At 51.0% G+C, this 22,163-nt stretch overlaps 1 protein-coding gene across 2 annotated transcripts in view; it reads right to left on the bottom strand.

Moving 5' to 3' along the window:
- Window positions 1-1,621: 1,621 nt before the first annotated feature.
- Window positions 1,622-22,163, bottom strand: part of LOC133340553 (uncharacterized) — a 46,288-nt gene continuing 25,746 nt past the window's right edge. For both annotated transcript variants that reach the window (XM_061548853.1, XM_061548854.1), the window contains exons 28-41: window positions 21,337-21,392; window positions 20,486-20,600; window positions 18,565-18,659; window positions 17,650-17,779; window positions 16,385-16,563; window positions 16,029-16,119; window positions 15,168-15,309; window positions 14,279-14,463; window positions 11,972-12,121; window positions 10,838-10,968; window positions 10,165-10,307; window positions 8,208-8,305; window positions 6,172-7,222; window positions 1,622-2,543 (exon numbers count right to left, since the gene is read on the bottom strand). In XM_061548853.1, coding sequence (XP_061404837.1) covers window positions 2,440-2,543; window positions 6,172-7,222; window positions 8,208-8,305; window positions 10,165-10,307; window positions 10,838-10,968; window positions 11,972-12,121; window positions 14,279-14,463; window positions 15,168-15,309; window positions 16,029-16,119; window positions 16,385-16,563; window positions 17,650-17,779; window positions 18,565-18,659; window positions 20,486-20,600; window positions 21,337-21,392 — 2,670 coding nt within the window. In that variant the 3' untranslated portion in view covers window positions 1,622-2,439. The remainder of the gene's footprint in view (window positions 2,544-6,171; window positions 7,223-8,207; window positions 8,306-10,164; window positions 10,308-10,837; window positions 10,969-11,971; window positions 12,122-14,278; window positions 14,464-15,167; window positions 15,310-16,028; window positions 16,120-16,384; window positions 16,564-17,649; window positions 17,780-18,564; window positions 18,660-20,485; window positions 20,601-21,336; window positions 21,393-22,163) is intronic.

Genomic DNA, 22,163 nt, shown 5'->3' with positions numbered 1-22,163 from the left:
TTTTTTATTAATTTTAATTTAATTTTTTACCTACGTGACTTTACCGAAAAAACTAAGAGTACGCGCGGTGTGGGGGGTTGGTGGCCCTGCACAAGAGACGAGCGAGATCGTGACTCGGCAGCCAGAGCGGACGCGTCTTCAACTCCCACCCACGCGCTCCACGAGACTGCCCATTCAATCAACAAGAACAACATAGGGCTTTATTTTGGTGATTTCGAAAAGTTTTTTGGTTTGGCCATGTTTGTTTGTTGTAGTACGGAGTTCGACTGATGGCCTTAATCTAAGTTGTCTTGTGGTTGTTGTTGTTTGACTTGCATCCCACTGGGATTTTTGCACACAGCGTTGGTGTACGGTGCTTTTTGTGGAATATTTTGCAGTCTTTTCTTGGATTTTCTGTTTGCACATAGTCACATATTCACTTTAAGATGTTTTCTTGTTCATGTTTTTGTTTCATGTTTTTGTTTGTTGCGGTTGCACCCGATTCAAGAGCCGAATGGCTCACAGGGCTATACCAAATAAATCAAACTGGAAACAACAACCGCCGTTCACCACGAGGTGGCGAGGACGGACACCGCGCAGCGCTTGTGCCGTGCTCGGTGCGCAATGTTGAGGCCACGCGAAGTGGTCCAAGGCGAGCTGGCAGGAGCGTCACGGAACCGAGACCCAGGTGCCATGGGGTGACTGTACCAAGGCTGTAGCCATGGAGTCAACATTGGGGGGGACCAAATGTTCTAGGGGGTCTGGGGACCCCCCCCCTAAAAAAAAAATCTAAATTTGAAAACGAATTTCCTCCTAGAATATTAAAAAAAAATCACTAACACGTATGATGGATTTTATTTTTTTTACAATAATGTCCAATAGTGTATTGTATTACATTGCTCTGTTTTTTCTTTTTTACATTTTCTTGTTTCTTTGTATGTAATGGCAGAAATTAGGGATTAATAAAGTACAACCATAACCACAATCATATAAATAGAAATCTATTTTATAGCATAATATTGGGGGGCACATTTTGGGCATATTTGAATTTGGGGGGGGGGGTGTCCCCCAATATATACCATAAATACGGCCTTGGACTGTACGTATGTAAAACTTCTTTCGCACCGCACGTAGCCAACCGCATCCATCGGAGATGACTGAAAGATGCACCACCTGTGCCCCCGCCTCCTTTGCTGGGCCAATTCAATCGCAGCCCCCGCTGACGCACCGCAGACGAAAGGGGACCGCGCACGCGCAAGCGACTGCCCCCGCCCACACCACAGCGTGAGGAGCCCCCGGCCGCACCCCATTGGCTGCGGATTCAAAATGTCACGTGTGGGTCGTCGCGCGCAAACTGACACGCCTGCTTACACAAAATGGCGGAGAGAAAAAGCGTGCGTTTGCGTGAATTTCGGAAACGCTTTCCAAACACGCGTTTGCCCTCGGAGGTATTTAGCGAGGATGATAGTAATAGTGGTTGCGATCGCACGGGGCGTGAAGGGGGCAGGTCTGTAGGCCACGACGAGACAACGGTGATCGGATAGCGGCCCTGCCCGGGAGGTCACGCCTCGGCCAGCAGGGTCGTGACACCGCGGTGTGTTCTGACAGTGCCGGATCTTTGTGTCCAGGGGAAACCCATTGATCAGTTTCGATGGTTTTTATATCGGTTGAGTCATCAATCGAATCACTTTACAATGCAGTTGAGTTCATCGTGGATCATCTTTACAAGAGTTGGACAGACATGCAGACGAACGGGCAGAGCTCATAGATTAACGTGGTAACGGTTAACTACAATTACAAAAAACGTACATTGAGTAATGGCACCAAGGTTCTAGACGTAAAATAATCTACTACAAACATTCTCATGCTGTGTAACCTATGTGTATGTACATTAGTGAGATAAAACAGCAGACCTGGACTGTGTTCCCCAAAGACGACAGACCATCCCTTGCCTCTCCCCGGTTGCGTGAGTGTGACATTGTGAGTGTCATAATATCCTGCGTGTGTGTAACATTGAGAGTGTGATAATCTCCTGCGTGTGTGGTCACCCAAAGGAAGTGGTGATTTGTTTCCCAGTGGCGATTGACTTCCCAAAATTTTGCGTCGAAAATCACTTCTCAGTCCCATCCACCCATTTGTCCATTCATACGTAGGTTGTTCGTCCGTCTGTCCATTCATAAGTCCGTCCATCTGTCCATTCATCAGTCCGTCCATCCATCTGTCTAGGATGAACGTTGGCAACTTTGGTCACCACCGTTCAGAGCGACTCTGAAGTGTTAAAGGGAATGACGACGACACGGAGATGCGAAGTGAGTGCCGTCGCGCCTGTCCATCCGTTTATTCGTTCGTCCATCCAGCCATCCGTCTCGGATGAACGTTGACGACTTTGGGTCACCACCATTCATAGCGATTGCGAAGTGTTACAGGGAAGGGCGACAAGGAGACGCGAGGCGAGTGCCGTCACGCCGGCCACGCGGCGCGGGCGAGCACAAGCGAGAGGGCGCACGTCCACGTCACCGCTCCCACGTGTCGAGTAGCTGCTCCAGAGTCCGTCGAGGTGGCACCTGCGAAGGAGGAGGAGGCGGCACACACACGGAACCATGCAGTGATCGGGCAAACCCACCCACCCCAGAGAATAACCAAGCGCCGATAGTTGCCTGAATGCCAAATCCAAAACAAAGAGCACTAGTATTGAAACTGACCAAGCAATTGTACTGTACATTGCAGGAGTAACTGATAAACTAGCCAAATTTTGGGGGAAAAAAACATCTGAGTCAGATTTGGCAGGATACATAAAATACAGAAACTAATTTGTGGTACTAAAGATGTATTACCAAAGCTATCAATATAAGATGTGTACTGGATTCATTGCTCTGTGGCAAATGCTATGTTGGTCACACAGGACGAATGATCAGCACGAGACTAAAAGAACATCAAAGGAATATTAAATACTCCAAAATACAACTGTCGGCAGTGGGAAAACACACGTGCCAACAAGGACGCTCAATTGATTTTGATAATGTTGAAGATCTGTGCTAAACTAGTTACTACTGGCCAAGACTAATTATATAATCTATCGAAATTGAGATAAATAAAATAAAATTAACTGTTCGGATAGCTACGGGCTTGGTGCTGCTTGGAAGCAAATCATTCAGTAATAGTACTACACTGTTTAACTGCATGTCTATACAGGTGATTAACTGTGAGCAGACAACAACAGGTACTGCGATTTTCATGGACACAAAAATCGTCAGAATGTACAAGCATGGTGTGCATGCATAATGCGCATGCATAATGTGGGTCTTAATGGGACATCAGGTTTGTGAATCTGTGGCAGCCCACAAAGTCATGGTGGTTTTGACGCCCTTGGTTTGTAATGAATTGGCATGTTTTGTTTACGTGACAAACCTTACTAATTGGCTGTATCGGGTGGTGGTGGGTCTAACAACACATTTGTATTTACGCGATCTATCCCAAAAAAACTCTATTAAGGCTATACGATGGATCTTTGTCTTTGTTTCAGATGGTGCGGGGTTGGTGTATTATACCCTCTCTGTGTCTCACGTCTTGGCACTCTAACGCTCTCTGTCTTGCACCTCTTTTGCCACCTAGTCCGCGGCAAGGTCAGGTAAAAGGTAAAAATAACGAGCCTACCTTTACCCTACCTTTTACCCTTACCCCATACTAATTACCCGATTACAGGGTAATTACCGGGGTACTACTACACATGAAAAAGGTTATTAACAGGTAAATGCGAGGTAGAGCGCTGTATTCCTATAGAATACTCTCGAATCGGGCGTTGAGGCTGTCGACGACACTGTCCTCAATAACCTCATCCCAGTCGTCTTGGTCGATGACAATCTCATCAACAACCTGATCAAGTTTGTCATTGCCGTCGTCCTCGGATGAACGACAGGCAATAAGATCCTGCGCCGCTCCGGCCCGGTTAGACGGGGACCTTCAGGCAACCAGCCGTGATCCACGAGCGCAAGCACATGGACTTGATAAAGAGCGTCGACAACGGCGACTGGCGAACGCACGTGAACTCCCGCCCGGCTCCGCTATTCGCGCGTTCGCAGGGAGTTGACATCGCCGGCGCTCCCAAGTAGTCGCAGGCCATCTTGTAGTGGGCGGGGAGCAGATATTTGCGGGGAGACCACCGCTGCATTACGTCAATGAAGGCGCTGGCGGTCGTGATGCCCGTGCTCAGAAAACGATCGACTCCATCGCCGTCGTCTATGGAGTTGCCGACATTGCTGAACAGGGTGCTGAACAGCGACCCCTCCTCCATATGGGCAGCGACTGCCGTTGGCGGGATCGCGAGCACGTCCGAGTAGCGATGCTGCAGGACAGAGCGGATCATGGCTTTCAGTGTAGCCAGCTCATCTTGGTCTGTCGTTTTTGGCAGCTGTGGATTCAAGTAGGATGCCACAATGGCGGGTTCCTGAACCAGGAAGTCGTGGTACTGCACCAGCTCGGCCTTTATCCCCGTCGCGGTCAAGGACTCATCGATCGCTCTAAGGGTGACTTCACCGCGATCGCAATGACGGATCACGTGCTCCATCGTCACCGGCACGAGATCCAATGTCGACTTGCGGTCCGCCGACAACGAGGTCATGACCTGGCACGGCATTCGCAGGAATGCTGTCACGCCCTCGATGTTTGCCCACTGCAGTTCAGAGAAAGCACCGACGCCGATCACATCCTGGAAGCGCGCCATGATAATGTCCAATGGGACACGCTTTTTGATGGCGTCGTCGCCCATGTCAAACGTCGAATTCCACCTGGTCGGCGAGTCCTGGTGCGTCGGCTCTCTGTTGGCGAGCTTGGCGATCTCGGCCTCGCGGCGGTACTACTGCCAGACGACTTTGCTGCGCCTGATATTGACGAGCGCCTCGCGCAGTTCGGCGTTGGTCGACTTGATCGGTTTGAGAACTTGGATGACGCCGATCTGGACCGAATGATCCGCGCAGCGAATATGGTGGCGAACCTGCAACTGCTCATATCCGGCATCCGCGTTGACCAGGGCGAACGTCTTGACAGCACTGATCACATCGGAGCCATTGTCGCTGGTGACAGCGAGCAGCTTGGTCGAGATATTGTGCCCAAGGCTTTGGAGGTGCTCAAACAGAGCGGTGCCAATGCGCTTGCCGACACCCCTTCCGGACTGCACATTGAGGATTGTCAACAGCATGGATTTCGACCCACCAGATTTGCTGTCGATCCAGTGCACCGTGACCATCCAAAATCCCTTCCGGTTGCGGTTCGACCACCCATTGATGGTGAGCGAGATGGCGAACGTTCAGGTTGGAGAAGAACGCCCCGACGATGGGCAGCATGATGGCGTGATGCTCGACAATCCTGCGAATGATGGTGCGGGTCGACGGGCCCTCGTATCCCTGCGTCAATGTGTGGACCAAGTTCTTGAAATTGTCGCTGCCCGCGGCTCACAAAGAGATTGCACCTTGGATAACAAAATCAACCACCGCGTTCTCAAACATTACCAGGAGGCGATCTGGGATTACTGGCCGGCTGAGCGTTTGCTGCGTTAGGCGGCTCGCCAACGTCGACGTCCCGACCTCGCTGCCTGGGGCGAGCATGTTGTGCTTCTTGAGGTGGGCTTTCCACCCCAACGCGTTCGTGTGGGAGGAAAACCACTTGCGGCAGTGCACGCACTGCCGCTTCCCTTGCTGCACACGGGGATCACCCTCCATCCAATCGTGCGTGTGCTCCCACGGGAACGCATGCCGCTGCCTCTTTCGATTGCTGTTCGCAGCGACCCCGGGAATGCCATTGCTGGCATCCTCGACCTCATCCTCTACCTCAAGAACGTGGTCCGTCTCCATCTGGTCCGACATCAATGATTCCAATTTAAAATGGAGGCCACGGACTGCGCCACAGAGCTATTAGCGAGCGGTAAACAAGGTATTTACCAGGTAATACTTAGCACTACCTTTACCCTACTGGGTAATTCTTCTGCGCTACCTTTACCCTACCCTTTACCTTACCCCTTGGCATGGTCGACACCTTTACCTTTACCCTTTTACCCGGTAAAAAGGGTAAATTACCTTACCTTGCCGAGGCATATTGCCACCCTAAACGCGTTCTTTCACTATCTCTCCTTTGTCTCTGTCTCACAGTCATGCACTCTCTCCCCTCGTCCTCTCTCCGTGTGTCAACGTCTCCACTCACTTTGTGAGACGTGAGGAATAAGCATATAGCCAACGCCAGGTTCTTTGGGCTTGGCGGCCGTAGTGGTGGGGGTCCTGGCAGTCGTGGGGGTGCTGGAAGTGATGGGCGAGTTAGAACTCGTGGAGCTGCTGGAGCCGTTGCTGCTTGTGTTGTTTGTGTTGTTTGTGTTGCCAGAGCCAGAGGTGGTGGTGGTGGTGGAAGAAGCTGTGTTGGAACTCGTGGAGTTGCTAGAGCTGCTGATGTTTGTGTTGTTGTTTGTGCTGCCAAAGCCAGAGGGGATGGTGGTGGTGGTGGTGGAAGGAGCTGTGTTGGAACTCGTGGAGTTGCTAGAGCTGCTGATGCTTGTGTTGTTGTTTGTGAAGCCAGAGGGGATGGTGGTGGTGGTGGTGGTGGAAGAAGCTGTGTTGGAACTCGTGGAGTTGCTAGAGCTGCTGATGTTTGTGTAGTTGTTTGTGCTGCCAGAGCCAGAGGGGATGGTGGTGGTGGTGGTGGAAGGAGCTGTGTTGGAACTCGTGGAGTTGCTAGAGCTGCTGATGCTTGTGTTGTTTGTGAAGCCAGAGGGGATGGTGGTGGTGGTGGTGGAAGGAGCTGTGTTGGAACTCGTGGAGTTGCTAGAGCTGCTGATGTTTGTGTAGTTGTTTGTGCTGCCAGAGCCAGAGGGGATGGTGGTGGTGGTGGTGGTGGAAGGAGCTGTGTTGGAACTCGTGGAGTTGCTAGAGCTGCTGATGCTTGTGTTGTTGTTTGTGAAGCCAGGGGGGATGGTGGTGGTGGTGGTGGAAGGAGCTGTGTTGGAACTCGTGGAGTTGCTAGAGCTGCTGATGCTTGTGTTGTTGGAGATGGTGTTGGAGGTGGTGTTGCTTGTGTTGCTGGAGGTGGTGTTGTTCGTGGCGGGAGTGGGGGTGGGGGTGGGGGTGGCCATGAGGACTGGGGTGTCTCCCCAGACTCTTGCGACTGAGTTGAGCTGCGACTGATTGAGCAGTTGAAGCAGCTCGTCCGCGATGGTGGCGACGCTCTCCACGCGCAGAGATGACAGCACGGCCGGACTGAGTGCCTACAGTGAGCACACACACACACACATAGCCTCAACAGACTGTTGCGTCAAGTGCTGCTCGCAAGCACCTATGAAGGCCGGCACAGCACACGAGCAGGTGGTTGGCTAGCGGCGATGTTGACACACCGCACCAGGTACTCATTTGAGGCTGAGTTGACCTAGGGGAGGCCCAGGACCGGTTCAGATAACAGTTACTGGTGTTGGCCGTGAGCGGGAATCAAACTCGGGTCGCTGGGTTTGTAGCTAACCGCTATGAAGACAAAGATCCCCCGTATAACCTTAATAATAATAATTAAAATGTATAATGCACATTCCATGCTAGGATCCCAATGCGCAATGCATGAAAAGCAGGAAACAAAAACCAAAGTGAAGAAAGAAGTCCAGTTTAAAGAGATGGATTAAAAAAAAAACAGACTTGAATATATCTTCTTGGTTCTTTTGGTAAAGTCACGTAGAAGGGAAACAATAAAATTAAATAAAAATATAAAACAATAAAATTCTCACGACGTTTCGATTGCAACACAAGCAATCATCATCAGGTGTGAAAAACACAGCAAGAACTTTTTTTAAAAAGTGGCGTTTTTTTTCTTAACGTTAGCACCAAGGACAGCGATTTTGGCAGTTGTTCAGATGGACGAGTTCGAACATAGATGAACTCGTTGGTCAACAATGTGCCCTCAAACTAAGCCAGAGGCAAGTATAAGAAACAATCATTTGGACATGATAATGGACATTTTATCGTGAAAAAATGGTTTAATTTTAGTATAAAATCAGCAGAGGAGTGGGATATTACGTTTAATTCCTTATTCAAAAGTTGACTGATACAGGAAAAAAAAGTCCGAGGATTGTTATCACTATTTGCAATGCGACCAGGAATGCAAGGGGATTTAGCCAGAGCAACGTTGAAAAATAAGCGCAGTCCGGCAAAATAGAAAAGCCAAGACCCGTGCGATGGTGAGCGTGCGAGCGTGAGCGCGTATCCCACCACGAGCGTGTTCGGCGGGGTGAGGAGGAGGACCACCGGTTTGATGACGCCGACTTGATCGCTTTGCAGGGTATTCCACTCGTCCACAGACGCTGCAGCTGTTCCCCAGGAAAAAAAAATTAACCCATAAAAACTAAGTTTTTCACAATAAATCCTTTATATGCGTGGCAGCTAGAGTCCTCTCGTCCTCTGGCTTGAAATGGCTGTCACCTATGGGTCAGATGATTGCCTGCCACCATTAAGAAATTGGTAATTAAATATATATATTTTTTTCCTAAAAAGTGTAAAGTTATGGAAAAAAATTTTCACGAAAATAAATTGTCACGCACAACGAGTCTGTGTGTAAAATGTCAGCTCGATTGGATCACGGGAAGTGGGTTAAAAAACGACCGAAAGATTTGCACGGTCGTAAGCGCGCAAGCAAGCAAGCAAGTGAACTTAATATAAAGGATTTTAAAAAAGCACCAGGAACCACGCTTCGTCAAACCATCCCTCCCAGGTCCTCTCCCCCCCCCCCCCTTCACAAAGAAACCATTCATCTCGCTGGGCTTTCGGCCGGTGTTAGATTTAGATTTTCTGCCACTGGTATGACTGGAATGTGTCCCGAGAGGACGTCCACCGTGGAGATGGAGTGACGAGATCGGTTCGTGTGCAGGCGCTGGATAGATCGCTGCATCGCAGGCTTATGTCGGGTGACGTCGTTTTGGAGAGGCCCCTCATCCATGGCTGATGAGGACTTATACCATCTTCGCTGACATTTTACAATGTAAAATTCCAGTTTTAAAAGATTTCGTAGCTAAATAGAGTAAATAAAACATTAAGATGCTACGGCAAGACACGTATTGCATAGTCGATTATTCATATCACTGCTCGAGTACACGAGCAGACAGATTAATTGTTGCATCTCAAGAGTGTGGGAGATTCCCGATTACAAGTCGGCCAGTCCCTCTGCCCTCTCTCTAGCTGCTGAAGGAGGCTTATTGCCTGAAACGTCAGCCTACTAAATATCATTCTATTACAAGGTAGCGTTGATGGTGAATGTGGTGAGATTGAGTCTTCCTTTTTTAAACAATTGTTATCGGCGTTTTTTTGTTGTTGTTCCAATAATATCAGTTGTAATGTCACGAGATGCAGTATGCACATGGGATCTCGTGTACGATGATTTGTATCCCTCCGTGTTAGAGGAAAGGCCCGCGGAAGGAGATGGCAACAAAACGACTTCTGAAAGCCCTTCAAGCCACGTTTATTTATCCACATGCGGGAAGGACGCCGCGCTTTCCCAAACGTCCCGCTACAAAAGATCGCCACACGACATCCAATCCGAAATGGTTGTCATTCTCAGAGATGGAGTTTTGCCAAATTTGGGTGAACGATCACATTGAGCGTGATTTGTTTGCGCAGTCATTGGCGACCGGGCTGAGAACCATCGTCTCACCGCACTCAGGTCCCAAGCCAGAATTCTCAGCAGTGCCGGCCGGCCCAGTGTCTCTGACCCCTGAACCCTAACCCAGGCAATACGTGCGTGTGCGCGAGAACTAGGGTTGCCACCCGAGGTACAGAAACCACCAGGACGCACCACGTGAACGATAAAATCTGGTGATACAGGAGGAGGGGAGAATCAAATGTAAGCGCATCGTTTTCAGTGGTGTATCGATGCACCACCGACAAACAATTGGGGGGGGGGGCAATTACTGTGCCAACCACCTCAACAATAGAATGATCTCGATGTAAAGCTTTCGTGACTGCAGGGATTCATCTTCTTGGTTCTTTCGGTAAAGTCACGTAGAATGGAAATAATAAAAAATTAATAAATAGAATTTTCATTATTTTTATTATTTTCGTTCTACGTGACTTTACCGAAAGAACCAAGAAAATAGAATGATCCTGGGCGGGTAAACAACCCAGCGAAGGTAGCAACCCCAGGTGAGCTCCGTCGCGAGTTCACGCCGGAGCTCACCTAGCAGGCATCCGGCCTGGTTGATCGTTTCGGGGGTCCAAGCCGTGAGGTTCGAGCCCCAGACGGTTTTCGCCACGGAGAAGAGGGCCTGCAACTGCGCGGGGCTGAAGGTGTCCACGTTGCCCACGCTCTCCGCCGCCAGCCTGCGCGCACGCGCACACAACCATCTCGCCAACGTCAAACCACACCACCAACAGGGCCCACGGAGAGAAGCGTGGGGGCCCCAGTGAAGTAAATGCTCACGGCGGTTCGACGGCTGGAAGAGCCCCCCCCCCCCACAATCCCTTCCATTCCCATCCTTTCCCATCCCCCGTCTTCATTGTCAAAAGCGGCAAACTTTTCCCGGGCCTAGATTGTACCCCGAATGTAAATTATTTTTTTCATACGCATAGAAAATTACCACTGTATTGGTTTTCCTCAGTGCAGTACAGTGTCTAATTAATAACGCTACTAAAATTATCTTAAGTCTCCACCTTCATTCGGACATGTTTTGCTTTCGTCAAAGTCGGTCGTGCGTTGGCCTCTGGTTGCTAGTCGTAGCCATCGTCACGCTCGATGATTTCCATCCAATTAAAGACTCGCCGTCGTCGTAATGGAGAAATAAAATAGGCGCTCAGCTGACAAATATTTCCCACGTCGCTAAATGTTCGTGGATGAAAGGAAACTTGCTCACTTGTAGGCGTCTTTGTTGATGCCCGAGAGGTCCGGAATTCCTGCCAAGAATGTCCCCAGGGAGGAGATCTCGCGGGCAGTGAGCGAGGACACCGCGCGTCCAGCCAGGAAACCCTCGGCCACGGCCGCCAGCTGTCAAAAAGCGCAGCAATCGCAGAGTCGCACGTCATTGATTTTATTCCTACTATTGCGCTAGTTTACCCAGGAAAACCTCACTGAGCATCAATAGTGTTTTTTATTAGGAGGTTCCACCCATGCTTTTCCACGTATAGAAGGGTACTGTTCCTACTACGTACGATCCCAATTGAGTAATTCGCGGGTCACTTTTTCAAACGTTGCAATGTTTTGGCCGATGCCAGTTGCGTTGTGTTATTTATCGCCTAGAGAGATAACCGCACTACGCGGAGGGAAACCTATTTCAGAAGTGTGGGAGAACATACACAGACTCCACGCAGAAAGGTGCCTGAGTTGGCTGTCGAACCCAGGCATCGAGCCGTCGCGATTCGGTGATACGGTACGTCGATGGATCGTACGACATGAGGTCCACGATAATCGTATCGCCTGGCTTGCAAATGCGCGTAAGATCGCGATTATTGTTGCTCACGTTGATGATTTCACGCGTAATTTCCCGACAGAAATATTTCTTAAATAGCAATGGGGATGACAACGTTCAAAGTTAAGCGTTTACTACCCGTGAAATTAGTGCTTTGCAAGATGTGTTCATGAGTGAATGAAGGCGCGGTGTTCGAACGGTAAAGGTGCAACCCTGAAATTGCTTGCTCACACCACCACTAGTGGAAGCGCCTCCCGCTCGTGGGAGCTCTTAAAGGGCCCCCCGTCTAGAGGTTCTTTGGCCTACTCTTCCACGCTGGCCAGACCACTTGAATGAAGTGGGGAACGCCCCAAACTTTACCCCACCACCCATGACCTGCCCCATCGACTAACTTCGCCAAAACCATTCGCAACAGCTGGGTGGACGACAAGAGGCTGGGGGACTTGAGAGACGTTCCAATTGTTTAGCCTGCCGCTCCGGGAGACTGAAGCGGCGGATCGCCCCGAATCGCAAACCCCATTACGGGCCCGCGAGCTGTGCCCGGGGGGGGGGCGGAGGAAGAGGGCATGTGGATGGTCGCACCTGGTCCTGGCTCCAGCCGGGAATGGTGGCGAGCACGGACACGAGGTCGAGCTGGATGAGGTCGAGGGCCCGCAGCTCGCTAGGGCTCAGCGCCAGAGCCAGGCGGCGCAGCGCCACGGCGTCCACGTTGGTGCTGGGCGCCCCCAGGGCCTGCACGGACATACACGCACGCACACGGCGCACACACGCAGGCACATGGCGCACACACGCACGCACACGGCGCACACACGCACGCACACGGCGCACACACGCACTTTCGCACGATTAGCGAGATTTGTTGTCATTCCTCCCCCACCCGCACTTCCGATTAGCACGGTTGGCTACGTACGGTGAGAAAGAACTTCAAAATATGATAATTGGTTTTTTTTTACCCTTCTATCTGGCAACAAAACTGACACCTTTTTTTTTACAAGGAGCCATGTTTGCATAGACCACAATACCTGCAGCCATAATGCAAACAAAAAACATAACTCCGATAATGTATGCACTGTCCTTGAAGTTGATTGGTCGACACCCGAGACAGCTTTCCTTAGAGCCTAGGGTAAAAAAACAATTATCATATTTTTTACTGGCAAATGAGGTTCCAATGGTGTAAAAGTTCAACATACATAATACGCTGTTAACTCTGACGTGTTCATTGATAATATCCTAATATCTTTTGAACTCTTGATATCCTTCGAACCCTGGTTCCCTTTGAAATATACAGTGATACCTCGGGTTCACGAACGCTTCGGTTCACGAACAACTCGGTTCACGACCAGAAAATTTCATAAAAATATGCTTCGGTTCACGAACTCCGCTTCGGTTCACGAACAGGAGCCGCGCCCATTTTTATGCTAATTCCAGGCTGTCACATGGTCGTGATTTATTGTAACGGGAGCGAGCAATGCAAAATCAGCCGAGGGAGTACCCGCCTCCTCCTCGGGGGCTCGCGACACGTGGTGCGCCCGCCTCTTCTGCCCTTCACGCGCAGGCTACACGCGCGCGCGCACGCACGCACGCGCGCGGACGCACGCACGCGCACGCGCATGCACGCGCGCGCACCCCAGAATGAGCGGAGAGGCACACATGCGCCAGCTGTGACAGTCATCCCTCTTCACCTAAAAATAAAAAAACCCCGAGCGATGGATTTTTTTCCACGTATTTTCGTCAGCGTTGACCACAGCCCCCCGAAACGATCTCTCCTTGAAAAATCCATTATGCAAAAATGGAATGAGTGCCATGACTTTTTTGAAAAGCACCACCCCAACATAGCTGTCACGAACAGAGTGTTAAATCTCATGAATGATAATGTGGTCTCTCAAAAAAGGTCAGAACGGATTAACCGGATTTACATTGAACCCTATGGGAAAATGTGCCTCGGTTCACGACCAATTCGGTTCACGACCAGAGTCATTTCACGAATTAAGTTCGTGAACCGAGGTATCACTGTAATACACTTTTCCTGATATCCTTTAAAGTTTTGATTCCAACTGAACCGTGATGCCCTTTGAACCCTAATACCCTGGTACCCTTTGACCCCTAATGCCCTTTGACTGATATCCTTTGAACTCCGACACCATTTGAACCCTGATACCATTTCACCAATGCCCTTTCAACCCTTCTAACCTTTGAACTCTGATCCCCTCTGAACCCTGATCCTCTTCCATTGAGAGTGTATTTAGAAACATGCGTTTAGATTATTTATCTGTTATAAATGTACACGTGATAAGCCACTTCGTCGAGTTAACATTTGTGGCCAGGTCGCTTCTGAAAAAATAAGCTAATAGCTCAGTGTGCTTTACCTGGCAAAACAAAAATAGTCAAATTGTATTTTTAATTACCTTTTCTATACTTTGCACTCCGTACTTGTTTTTTATTGTTTGTTGACCCGCCCGGACTGCACATTTGTGGAAAAGGAGCTCTGCAGCTCATCGGATTCCTCCATCTTCTTGGTTCTTTTGGTAAAGTCACGTAGAATGGAAATAATAAAGTAATAAAAATAAAACATTAAATAATTCTCACGACGTTTCGGCCACAACGCAAGCAGCCGTCCTCAGATAAAGAACAGGTCTGTCGAGAAGACAGCGTCTGAATGACTCTGTCTTCCTGTTCTTCACCTGAGGACGGCTGCTTGCGTTGTGGCCGAAACGTCGTGAGAATTATGTCATGTTTTATTTTAATTATTTTATTATTTCCATTCTACGTGACTTTACCGAAATAACCAAGAAGATGAATCCCTGCAGTCACGAAAGCTTTAAATCGTATTCCTCCAGTTATAAAATCCAAATTCCTATGACGAGACTGCCGTGCCCACACACCCCTCACCGTCTTGAGGGCCTGGAGCTTGTCGGCGGAGAAGTAGGTGGCTCCCAGCGTGTCCAGGCTGTCGGCGATGGTGGCCTGCGCAATGCAGTCGACGAGGTCGGCGAGCGACAGCCAGGGCAGCCCGGAACCCAGATCCAAGAGGTCGGCGCGCGTGTACGGCGTGCCCGTGCACGCCGCGCGTCGGACTGCAGCCGCACGCACGCACAGAGAGGACACGCGCGCGCGTGTACAGACAACATACGCACGCACGTGTGCGCGCACGTGTACACTCACGCAGATACGACACGCGCGCGCGTGTACAAACAAACACGCATGCATACATAGATAGATACAATACACGCGCGTGTGTACACCCCAACAACAACCGCCATTCACCAATAAGTGGAGGTGACATCGCCGCGGCACTTGTGCTAGGCTATGTGCACTTTAAGGCCACGTGAAGCGTCGAAGGCTCGCTGGTCGGTCACGGGACAGACCCAGGTGCCGTGGGTTGACTGACTGAGATGACTGGCAGACACACACAGACGCAAATGCGTACGCACGCACACGTGTACACACACACACGAATTCACACAAAGCACAAACACCCACGAGCAATCAACAATGTAAGCACGAAACGCACACGCGTGCCCGTGACTTCATTACCGTATCGCACCTTACACGCGTAAAACCGTACAATGCCCGGCCTTCGAGGTGGGCGAGGAGTGGTGGCCAACGAGGGCGCAAGAGCTGTGACGAGCACGGGAGCTGCTGCTTGATTGCCATGAATAGATTCTGCTGATGTCGATGACGACGGACGATGTAGGTGCGCGGGGGCCATCGTCGGTGAAGGCACCAGCAGCACGATCGAGAGCCCAGCAGGCCGAAATGTGGCGGAATGGTCGCTCACCCCTGGCTTTGATGGGCCTCTTGACGAGCCGGACCCCCAGGTTCTCCACGCTGCGTCCCCTGCGCAGCCGCACCTGGGTTCTCAAGCGTTTCTCCTGCACGTCCCTGAGCAGCAGGTCTTGGCTCCCCTCCCGTATCACGTCCTGCACGATAACGACGCTCGGTAATCGGCATCATTAACCAAACTGGCCGTAAATTGCCCCCCTCTCTCCAACAGTGCCGGCCCCCCGCCCGTCTCGCCAGTGGTGGTGGTTGTGCACGTGGTGCGTGATTCAGCACTGTGGAGGCAGCGCAAGGCTTGGTGGATCGCAGCACTGATGCCGTCAAACTCATGGGCAGTCCAGGAGGTGCCACCCCCCTGGCTCGCTGAGAGAAGCCGGTACTGCAAGTGGACTCACCGCCACGTGCTTCCATCTCTACAGGGATAGAGTGTTGCCCCCTCGCACGAGTGGGTTTCCTCCGGGTGCTCCAGTTTCCTCCCACGTGTGTAAAAGCTCAACATTAAATTGGCGAACTAACGTCTTCAAATAAAAACCCCAATGCGGTAGGAACCCCCCTCCTGTGTGGCTCTCTTGGATTAATAATAATTTTTGCCGATTGAATTTCTTCGACAACAGTGCTGCCCCCTCTTCCAACACTGCTGTCCCCTTCTCATAAGAAGTGTGTTAAACTAAGGGCGCATTATTAACGTCAAATTATTCTAATTGCAAGTGGTGCTGGCCCTGCCCCCCGGCCCGGCCACCCGGTCCTGCCGCCCAGTCCCTCCCGTCCGGCACTGCCGTCCGGTCCCGACAACCGGCCCGGCCGCCCGGCCCTGCTAATCGGCCCTGCCACCCGTGTCGTGTTCCCGGCGGAGCCTCACCGTGGGAATCGAGTCGAGCATGCTCATCTTGAGGACGGTGAGGAGGTCGCTCAGGCCCTTCGCAGTCTTCCCGCTCCACCCGACCGCGTACCTGTTGGGCCAAATGTCAAGTCAGTTGCAACACTTCACAAAGGAAACTGTGGACATATCAGTTGGTGAAACTTGTGGGCAACGCAATCGAACCTGCGACTTCTGGATCGCACGTTCACGGTTCTACCGATCGCAGCTTGGGGCATAATTGTAATAGGAAAAAAAAAGTATGCACATGCAACAGAGAGTCGATCGGCAGGCGCCAATAGGACAAAATCCATAGGTGATGGGGGTGGGGGTGGGAGGTGGGAGGGTGGGTGGCACACCCGTAGCGCCGCGTGAGGAGTGGCGGGAGCGCGGCGACTTGCTCGCTCGAGTAGTGGCCGCATGCGCTCACTCCCTCCAGCACGGACGAGTCGGCGCCCTGCAGCTGGGACACCGAGAGGCTGCACGACATCCAGCCCAGCACGGCCACGTCCTCCGCCCTCAGAGCCTCGCTCCTGCCCTGTGGGAGCACGCCCGGGACGCGACAACAGACAGCGGCGGCCGCCGTTCGCCACTTAGCGGGGGGGTGACGTCGCCGCAGCGCTTGCGGTGACGTTTTGTGGCCACTTGATGCGTCGAAGGGTCATTGACATGTCACGGGGACACACTCAGTTTTTGTGGGTTGACCGCCTCGGATGACTGGGTACACGTAACGAAGATCCCCCTATAACCCCACCAGACTGTCGTGCCACGTGCTGTTAGCGAGCACCTGTGAAGGCCGCCACGGCGCACGAGGCGGGGTCGTGGCCGGAAAACCACGCCCGACCGCCTCTGCCTCTCCAGTGCCATTGATTACACACTGCACCAGGTACTCATTTGAGGCTGAGTCGACCTAGGGGAGGCCCAGAACTGGTGCAGATATTCGTCACTGGCGTTGGTAACAAGCGACAATGAAACTCTGGTCTCCGGGTTTGTAGCTCAGGTGCACTGACCGCTGCACCACACGCACACAAGCCCTGTGGGCAGTCGGACACACACGTGGGCACACGTGGGCACACGTGGGTACACGTGGGTACACGTGAACACACGTGGGCACATGTGAACACACGCGAGCACACGTGAACACACGTGGGCACACGGTTCTACGCCCCTCTCTCGCCGGAGTCTTAATCGCTCTCCAGACACAGGAGGCAAAGGTCAATCTCAGAAATATATACTCTTAGTTTTTTCGGTAAAGTCACGTGGGTAAAAAAATGAAATTAAAATTGATAAAAATAAAATAATAAAAATCACGACGTTTCGGAGGCAACACAATTCTCCGTCATCAGGTGGGACCGTCACAGCCAGATTTGCTGTTACAGAGAATTGTGTTGCCTCCGAAACGTCGTGATTTTTATTATTTTATTTTTATTAATTGTAATTTCATTTTTTTTACCTCCATGACTTTACCGAAAAAACTAAGAGTGTGAATCCTTGCAGTCACGAAAGCTTCAAATCTAGAATCAATCTCAGAAAGTCCATCTTTTTGATTAATTTAAGTCGACCCCAGCGCTTTGACGCGAGTCAACCGCGGCGGCGTCGTTGTCATTGTCGTGCGTCTTCTCACGAGGCAGTGCAAGGTGGCGTTCAAGAGCCGTTTTGGGCGACTGTGGTTGGGAGGGAAGATCTCGGGGCTTGAGCCCCCCACGCGTCTCAGCACCTCCCGGCACTGCGGCATCCTCCTCATCTCGTCCGGCCTGCACTCGTCCGCCACGCACAGAGGGGGGGGGGGGGGGGGGATGGTACCACCTCTATCACCAGGTGCGCTTTGAGGCCGCTTGAAGTGTCGAAGGCTCGCTGACAGGAGGTCACGGGACAGACCCAGGTGCCGTTGGTTGACTGACTGAGATGATTGACAGATGCACCGTGACCACCACCACCACCGTCACCCTCACTACCACCCGACCACCGCCACCTTTAAATTTGCCATAGCCGCAAGGGGCTGGACAAAATTCACGAAAGTCATGGCCGTCCCACGTACACACTCGGGGTGGATGAGCCGGAGAAGATCGCACGGTCGACACAAACAGGTCACATTGTGTTACTTATTCCATTTAGCATTTATACATTTGCAGAAAATTTGTTTCACAATAACTCTGTTCTGGTCCCCCCGCCCCACCCCCCCGAGTTTTTGTATAGCCCCCTAACTCCCACCACTCCTTCTCCCTGTAAACACACTCACGCTGCAGGGATGTGGGTCCTGGACGCCCATTCACTCAGGGCTTCATGTCACACTGGGTATGTTCCAGAGCGCCGCTTGAACGGCTTGGCTGGGGAGTGGGGATTCTCGGCGTAAGGCACTACCACTAGAACACAAGGTGCGCTTGTCCATAATAACCCTACGTCATCGCATCCAATCTTCCTCCCGTACTCCTACGAGGATTGCCCGGCCCGGCGTCCCGGACAGTCCCCGGGTGAAAGCAAGCACTGGTTGGCACGCTGCGGGGGGGGCATCGGGGGTGCGTGCGCTCATCAGCCTCACTCGACGTAGGCGAGGACCCCGCTGGGCATCAGCAGGGCGTCGGTCTCGCTCAGTGTCCCCGGGCCCGGCGCCACCGCCTCCGCTATGCACTTGAGCTGGAAAATGGCGGGAAAGCGAGTTGAGCAACGACGAGGCCGAGAGGGGTGGTGGGTGGGTGGGGGAGAGGTGTTGCCCCAAAATATTATAAGCCACCGATTTATGATACAAATATTTTCCTCAAGTCTCTGTCCCAAATAAGGATTTGGTAAAGTGTGCGCGTAGTAAACACCGTGTCGCTGTGTTACAGGCCATGCCTGGGCAGAGTTGCTACGCTAGACAATGCATTACAGGCGGATGGGAAGCGATGGGACCCCCAGGCAACATAATTATTGCTGCCACTACTGCGTACCGAGGGCACCGATATTTCCCTAGATGGGCTCAGTCAGCGGCGTCGGTTGACACGAGGGTTGCCGCGTTAATCGCTGTTCACGACGTGGCGCTACATATCTCAACGTAATTACAATGTTTAGGTCGAAGCAGCATCGGTGTCGTCCATTCGTGCAGATTGCGTCTCTCGCAATCGCCGAGGAACCACAGGTGCGAGTTGGTAGGCAGCAGCCAGAGAGGCGGTGAGCCAATGCTACCGACAATTCCCGAAGCTCTGTAGTCCTCTACACATTAAGATGTTTTCAGGCAATCAATGAGTGCACGGAGGTAAACGCACACGCGTGAGGAGGGGGCATCACTCCATCCTCCTCGCTGTCTCCACAGCACTGAACTACAGGCCACGTGCGTAGCCATCACTGCCCGGCTATGAGTGGTGATGCGGCGATTGTTGTCGTGATTTTTATTTCACCATGACCCTGTAATTGAGTTTCACGTGAATTCTACGTCCGTGCTATTTCTGTACTTCCAGTGCGAGCAGGGTCACTTGACGCTTCTCCAGACAGAGTTCACTCACAGCAGGGCCTGCGTAACGCCATTGACGGGGCACAAGCTGTCCACCACGCGGATCGTCGTGAAGAAACGAAATTAACTACGAAGACGTCCTATGCTCTATAGTATGAAAATTAACAATAGGTTTTACCTTTTCTGTCAATACAAAGGACGTTAAGATGTTCAAGCACCAAATGGATACTTTTTTCAAGGAATCCAACTTGCATTAAGCACACACAGCACTTCTGGTGAACATGCAAACAGACGTGGCTCTGATGATTATATATGATGCGTTGTCTTTGAAACTGATTCGCCTACACCAGAGACAGCCTTCTTTATGGCCTAGTCACCAAACGGCGAACAATATAAAGACAATGCACTGTCAGAGCATTTATACCTCGGGGTGAGTAGCTATATCATGTGACTTTTTTGCTAGTATCAAAGTATACAAAATAAGAATAGGTTTCACCCTTTTTGGCATTAAAACAGGAGGTGTTAAGATGTTGAAACACCAAATAGATACATTTTTACAGGATTCAAGTACTGCATTAACCACACACAGCACTTGTGATGAAACATGCAAACAGACACGCTCTGGTAATGTATAATATGCGACTTGTCTTTGAAACTGGCTTACACCGATCGCCATGTCGTCAATTAGTCCGGTGAGTAACTTGTCGATGAAATCGAGCACATCTTCATACCTGTCAACCCCTTACCAGTGCCTCCTAACTTATTACAGACCAATCCAGAACTTATTGGTTACCCCGTGCCCCCTATAACTCTCAACGTTCATCCTACAAAGTCCCATCACAAGGGAGAAACACAAACAAATAGACACACGTTTTTTTGGTTGTTGCCCGTATTGAAACGGCTGTACGCCGTATGGACCTGAAAACTCAATTTCCCTGTTACAAGAATACGGGTTAGACCGTATGGGTTGACACGATGTGTGTGCATCTTCTTTGCATCCAACTTTTCGTTCCAAGGCTGGGGAGTGCAGTACCTGGGAGCGGGTCATGTGACCCTCGCTGCCGTTGACAGAGGTGGCGAAGTCACGCGCGTCCACCTGTCCAGACAGCTGATTGCAGGTGAAGCCCCTCAGGAGGCTACCAAACTGCCTGTAAAATGATTGAATAATAATTCATAAAACATGTATTTTAAAAGCGCCTTTCCAATTGTACGTAAAGAAATAAAATAAAACCACACTAAAACTATTAAACCGCTATTTTTATTTTGCCAGGGTAGGCCCCACTGAGCTACGGAGCTACTTTTCAGAAACGGACCTGGCCACAAACGATAGCCCAACGAAGTGGCTTATCGCGTGGACATTTATAGCGGCCAACTACTCCAAACGCACGTTTCTAAATGTGGAGGGAAAACCCGGAGGGCACGGAGAAAAATCCATATGACCACGTGGAGAGAGACACACGCAAACTCCAGATATACAGCAGGTGTCAGGGTCGGGATCGAACCCACGCCCTCCTGTATACCAGGCGAGGTAGTTAACATCTCCTAGCCACCGTGGCACCCACTCACAAGTACAGATAAAATCTAAGCGAATGAGAAAGCCGATAATCACAATATCAGTGACTACGTTCAAATCGCTATCGGTCAAGTGCAGGTTTCAGCCGCCAGTGATTGAACCGGGTTCTCGAGTGTGGCGAGTTGATGGTCTCAGCCCGGTCGCCAGTCACTGCACAAAACAATCACCAAGTTCACGAGGGATCTACATTACTATCACCATCACTACCACCATCACTATCACCACCATCACTATCACCATCACTACCACCAACATCACTATCACCACCATCACTATCACCATCACTACCACCAACACCATCACCACCGTACCTTCCGGTCTCAGTCCACGTGTAGCCTCTCTTCATACTTTTAAAAATAATCATCGACTGAAATGAGAAGTAACATTTAATTAGTAACCTTAAGATGATTTTTTTTTCTCTCAAAATAACAAGTTGTCTAGCTGAATGTTAGAGAGGCACGGCGTGCGATGTAGCGACATCGCGGACACCACGTTGATGTGGGTGTAGTACCGGCCCTAGAGGGGCTCCGTGAGCGCTGGTTGATAGCGCTGGATGGCACCACGCTTGGCGTGCAGTGCCAGCCCCTACAGGATAGGGTGTGGGTGTGCCGGGGTTACTCAAGGCCATGGCACTCCGGTTGACCCGAGAGGACACGTGACCGATTAAATCTACAAAGGGGCCCCAAGTGGGGGCTAGGGGGTGGTCACATGGTCCGGGTCCAGATCCTGCTCGAGGATTCTGGAAGGTAGGCGTGGCCAAGGGTGGAGCCAGCCATGCCGCAGAGAATATAAGCCGGGTCCCCCAGAGGGACCGGCGTTGTTGGTCATCTTGAAGAAGCCTTCGTCTACGTTTTACGTTCTACCGAGTCTCCAACACGTGGACCTGAACCCGAGCTGCGGTCCGGTCCGTTGTAGCAGTTACGTTGTAATTAGTGTAGTTAGCCTGTTGGTCACCACCTGACTAACTACACCAGTTACGTTGTAATTAGTGTAGTTAGCTGATGGTCACCAGCATAGGCTGTTATTCTGTTAAGGGGCAGTTACCCTGTGTGTTGATGTAAAATAAATGTGTTACCTCCAAGAGTAAGTCTGCGACTCAGTTGAACTCACTACAACTTTCATACAATTGCAATTTGGA

The sequence above is a fragment of the Lethenteron reissneri genome, chromosome 10, assembly GCF_015708825.2.
Source record: "Lethenteron reissneri isolate LAM-NWPU_2019-01 chromosome 10, ASM1570882v1, whole genome shotgun sequence".
Classification (NCBI taxonomy): domain Eukaryota; kingdom Metazoa; phylum Chordata; class Hyperoartia; order Petromyzontiformes; family Petromyzontidae; genus Lethenteron; species Lethenteron reissneri.
Note: the sequence above shows the minus strand (reverse complement) of the source record. Positions and strands in the feature narration are given on the sequence as shown.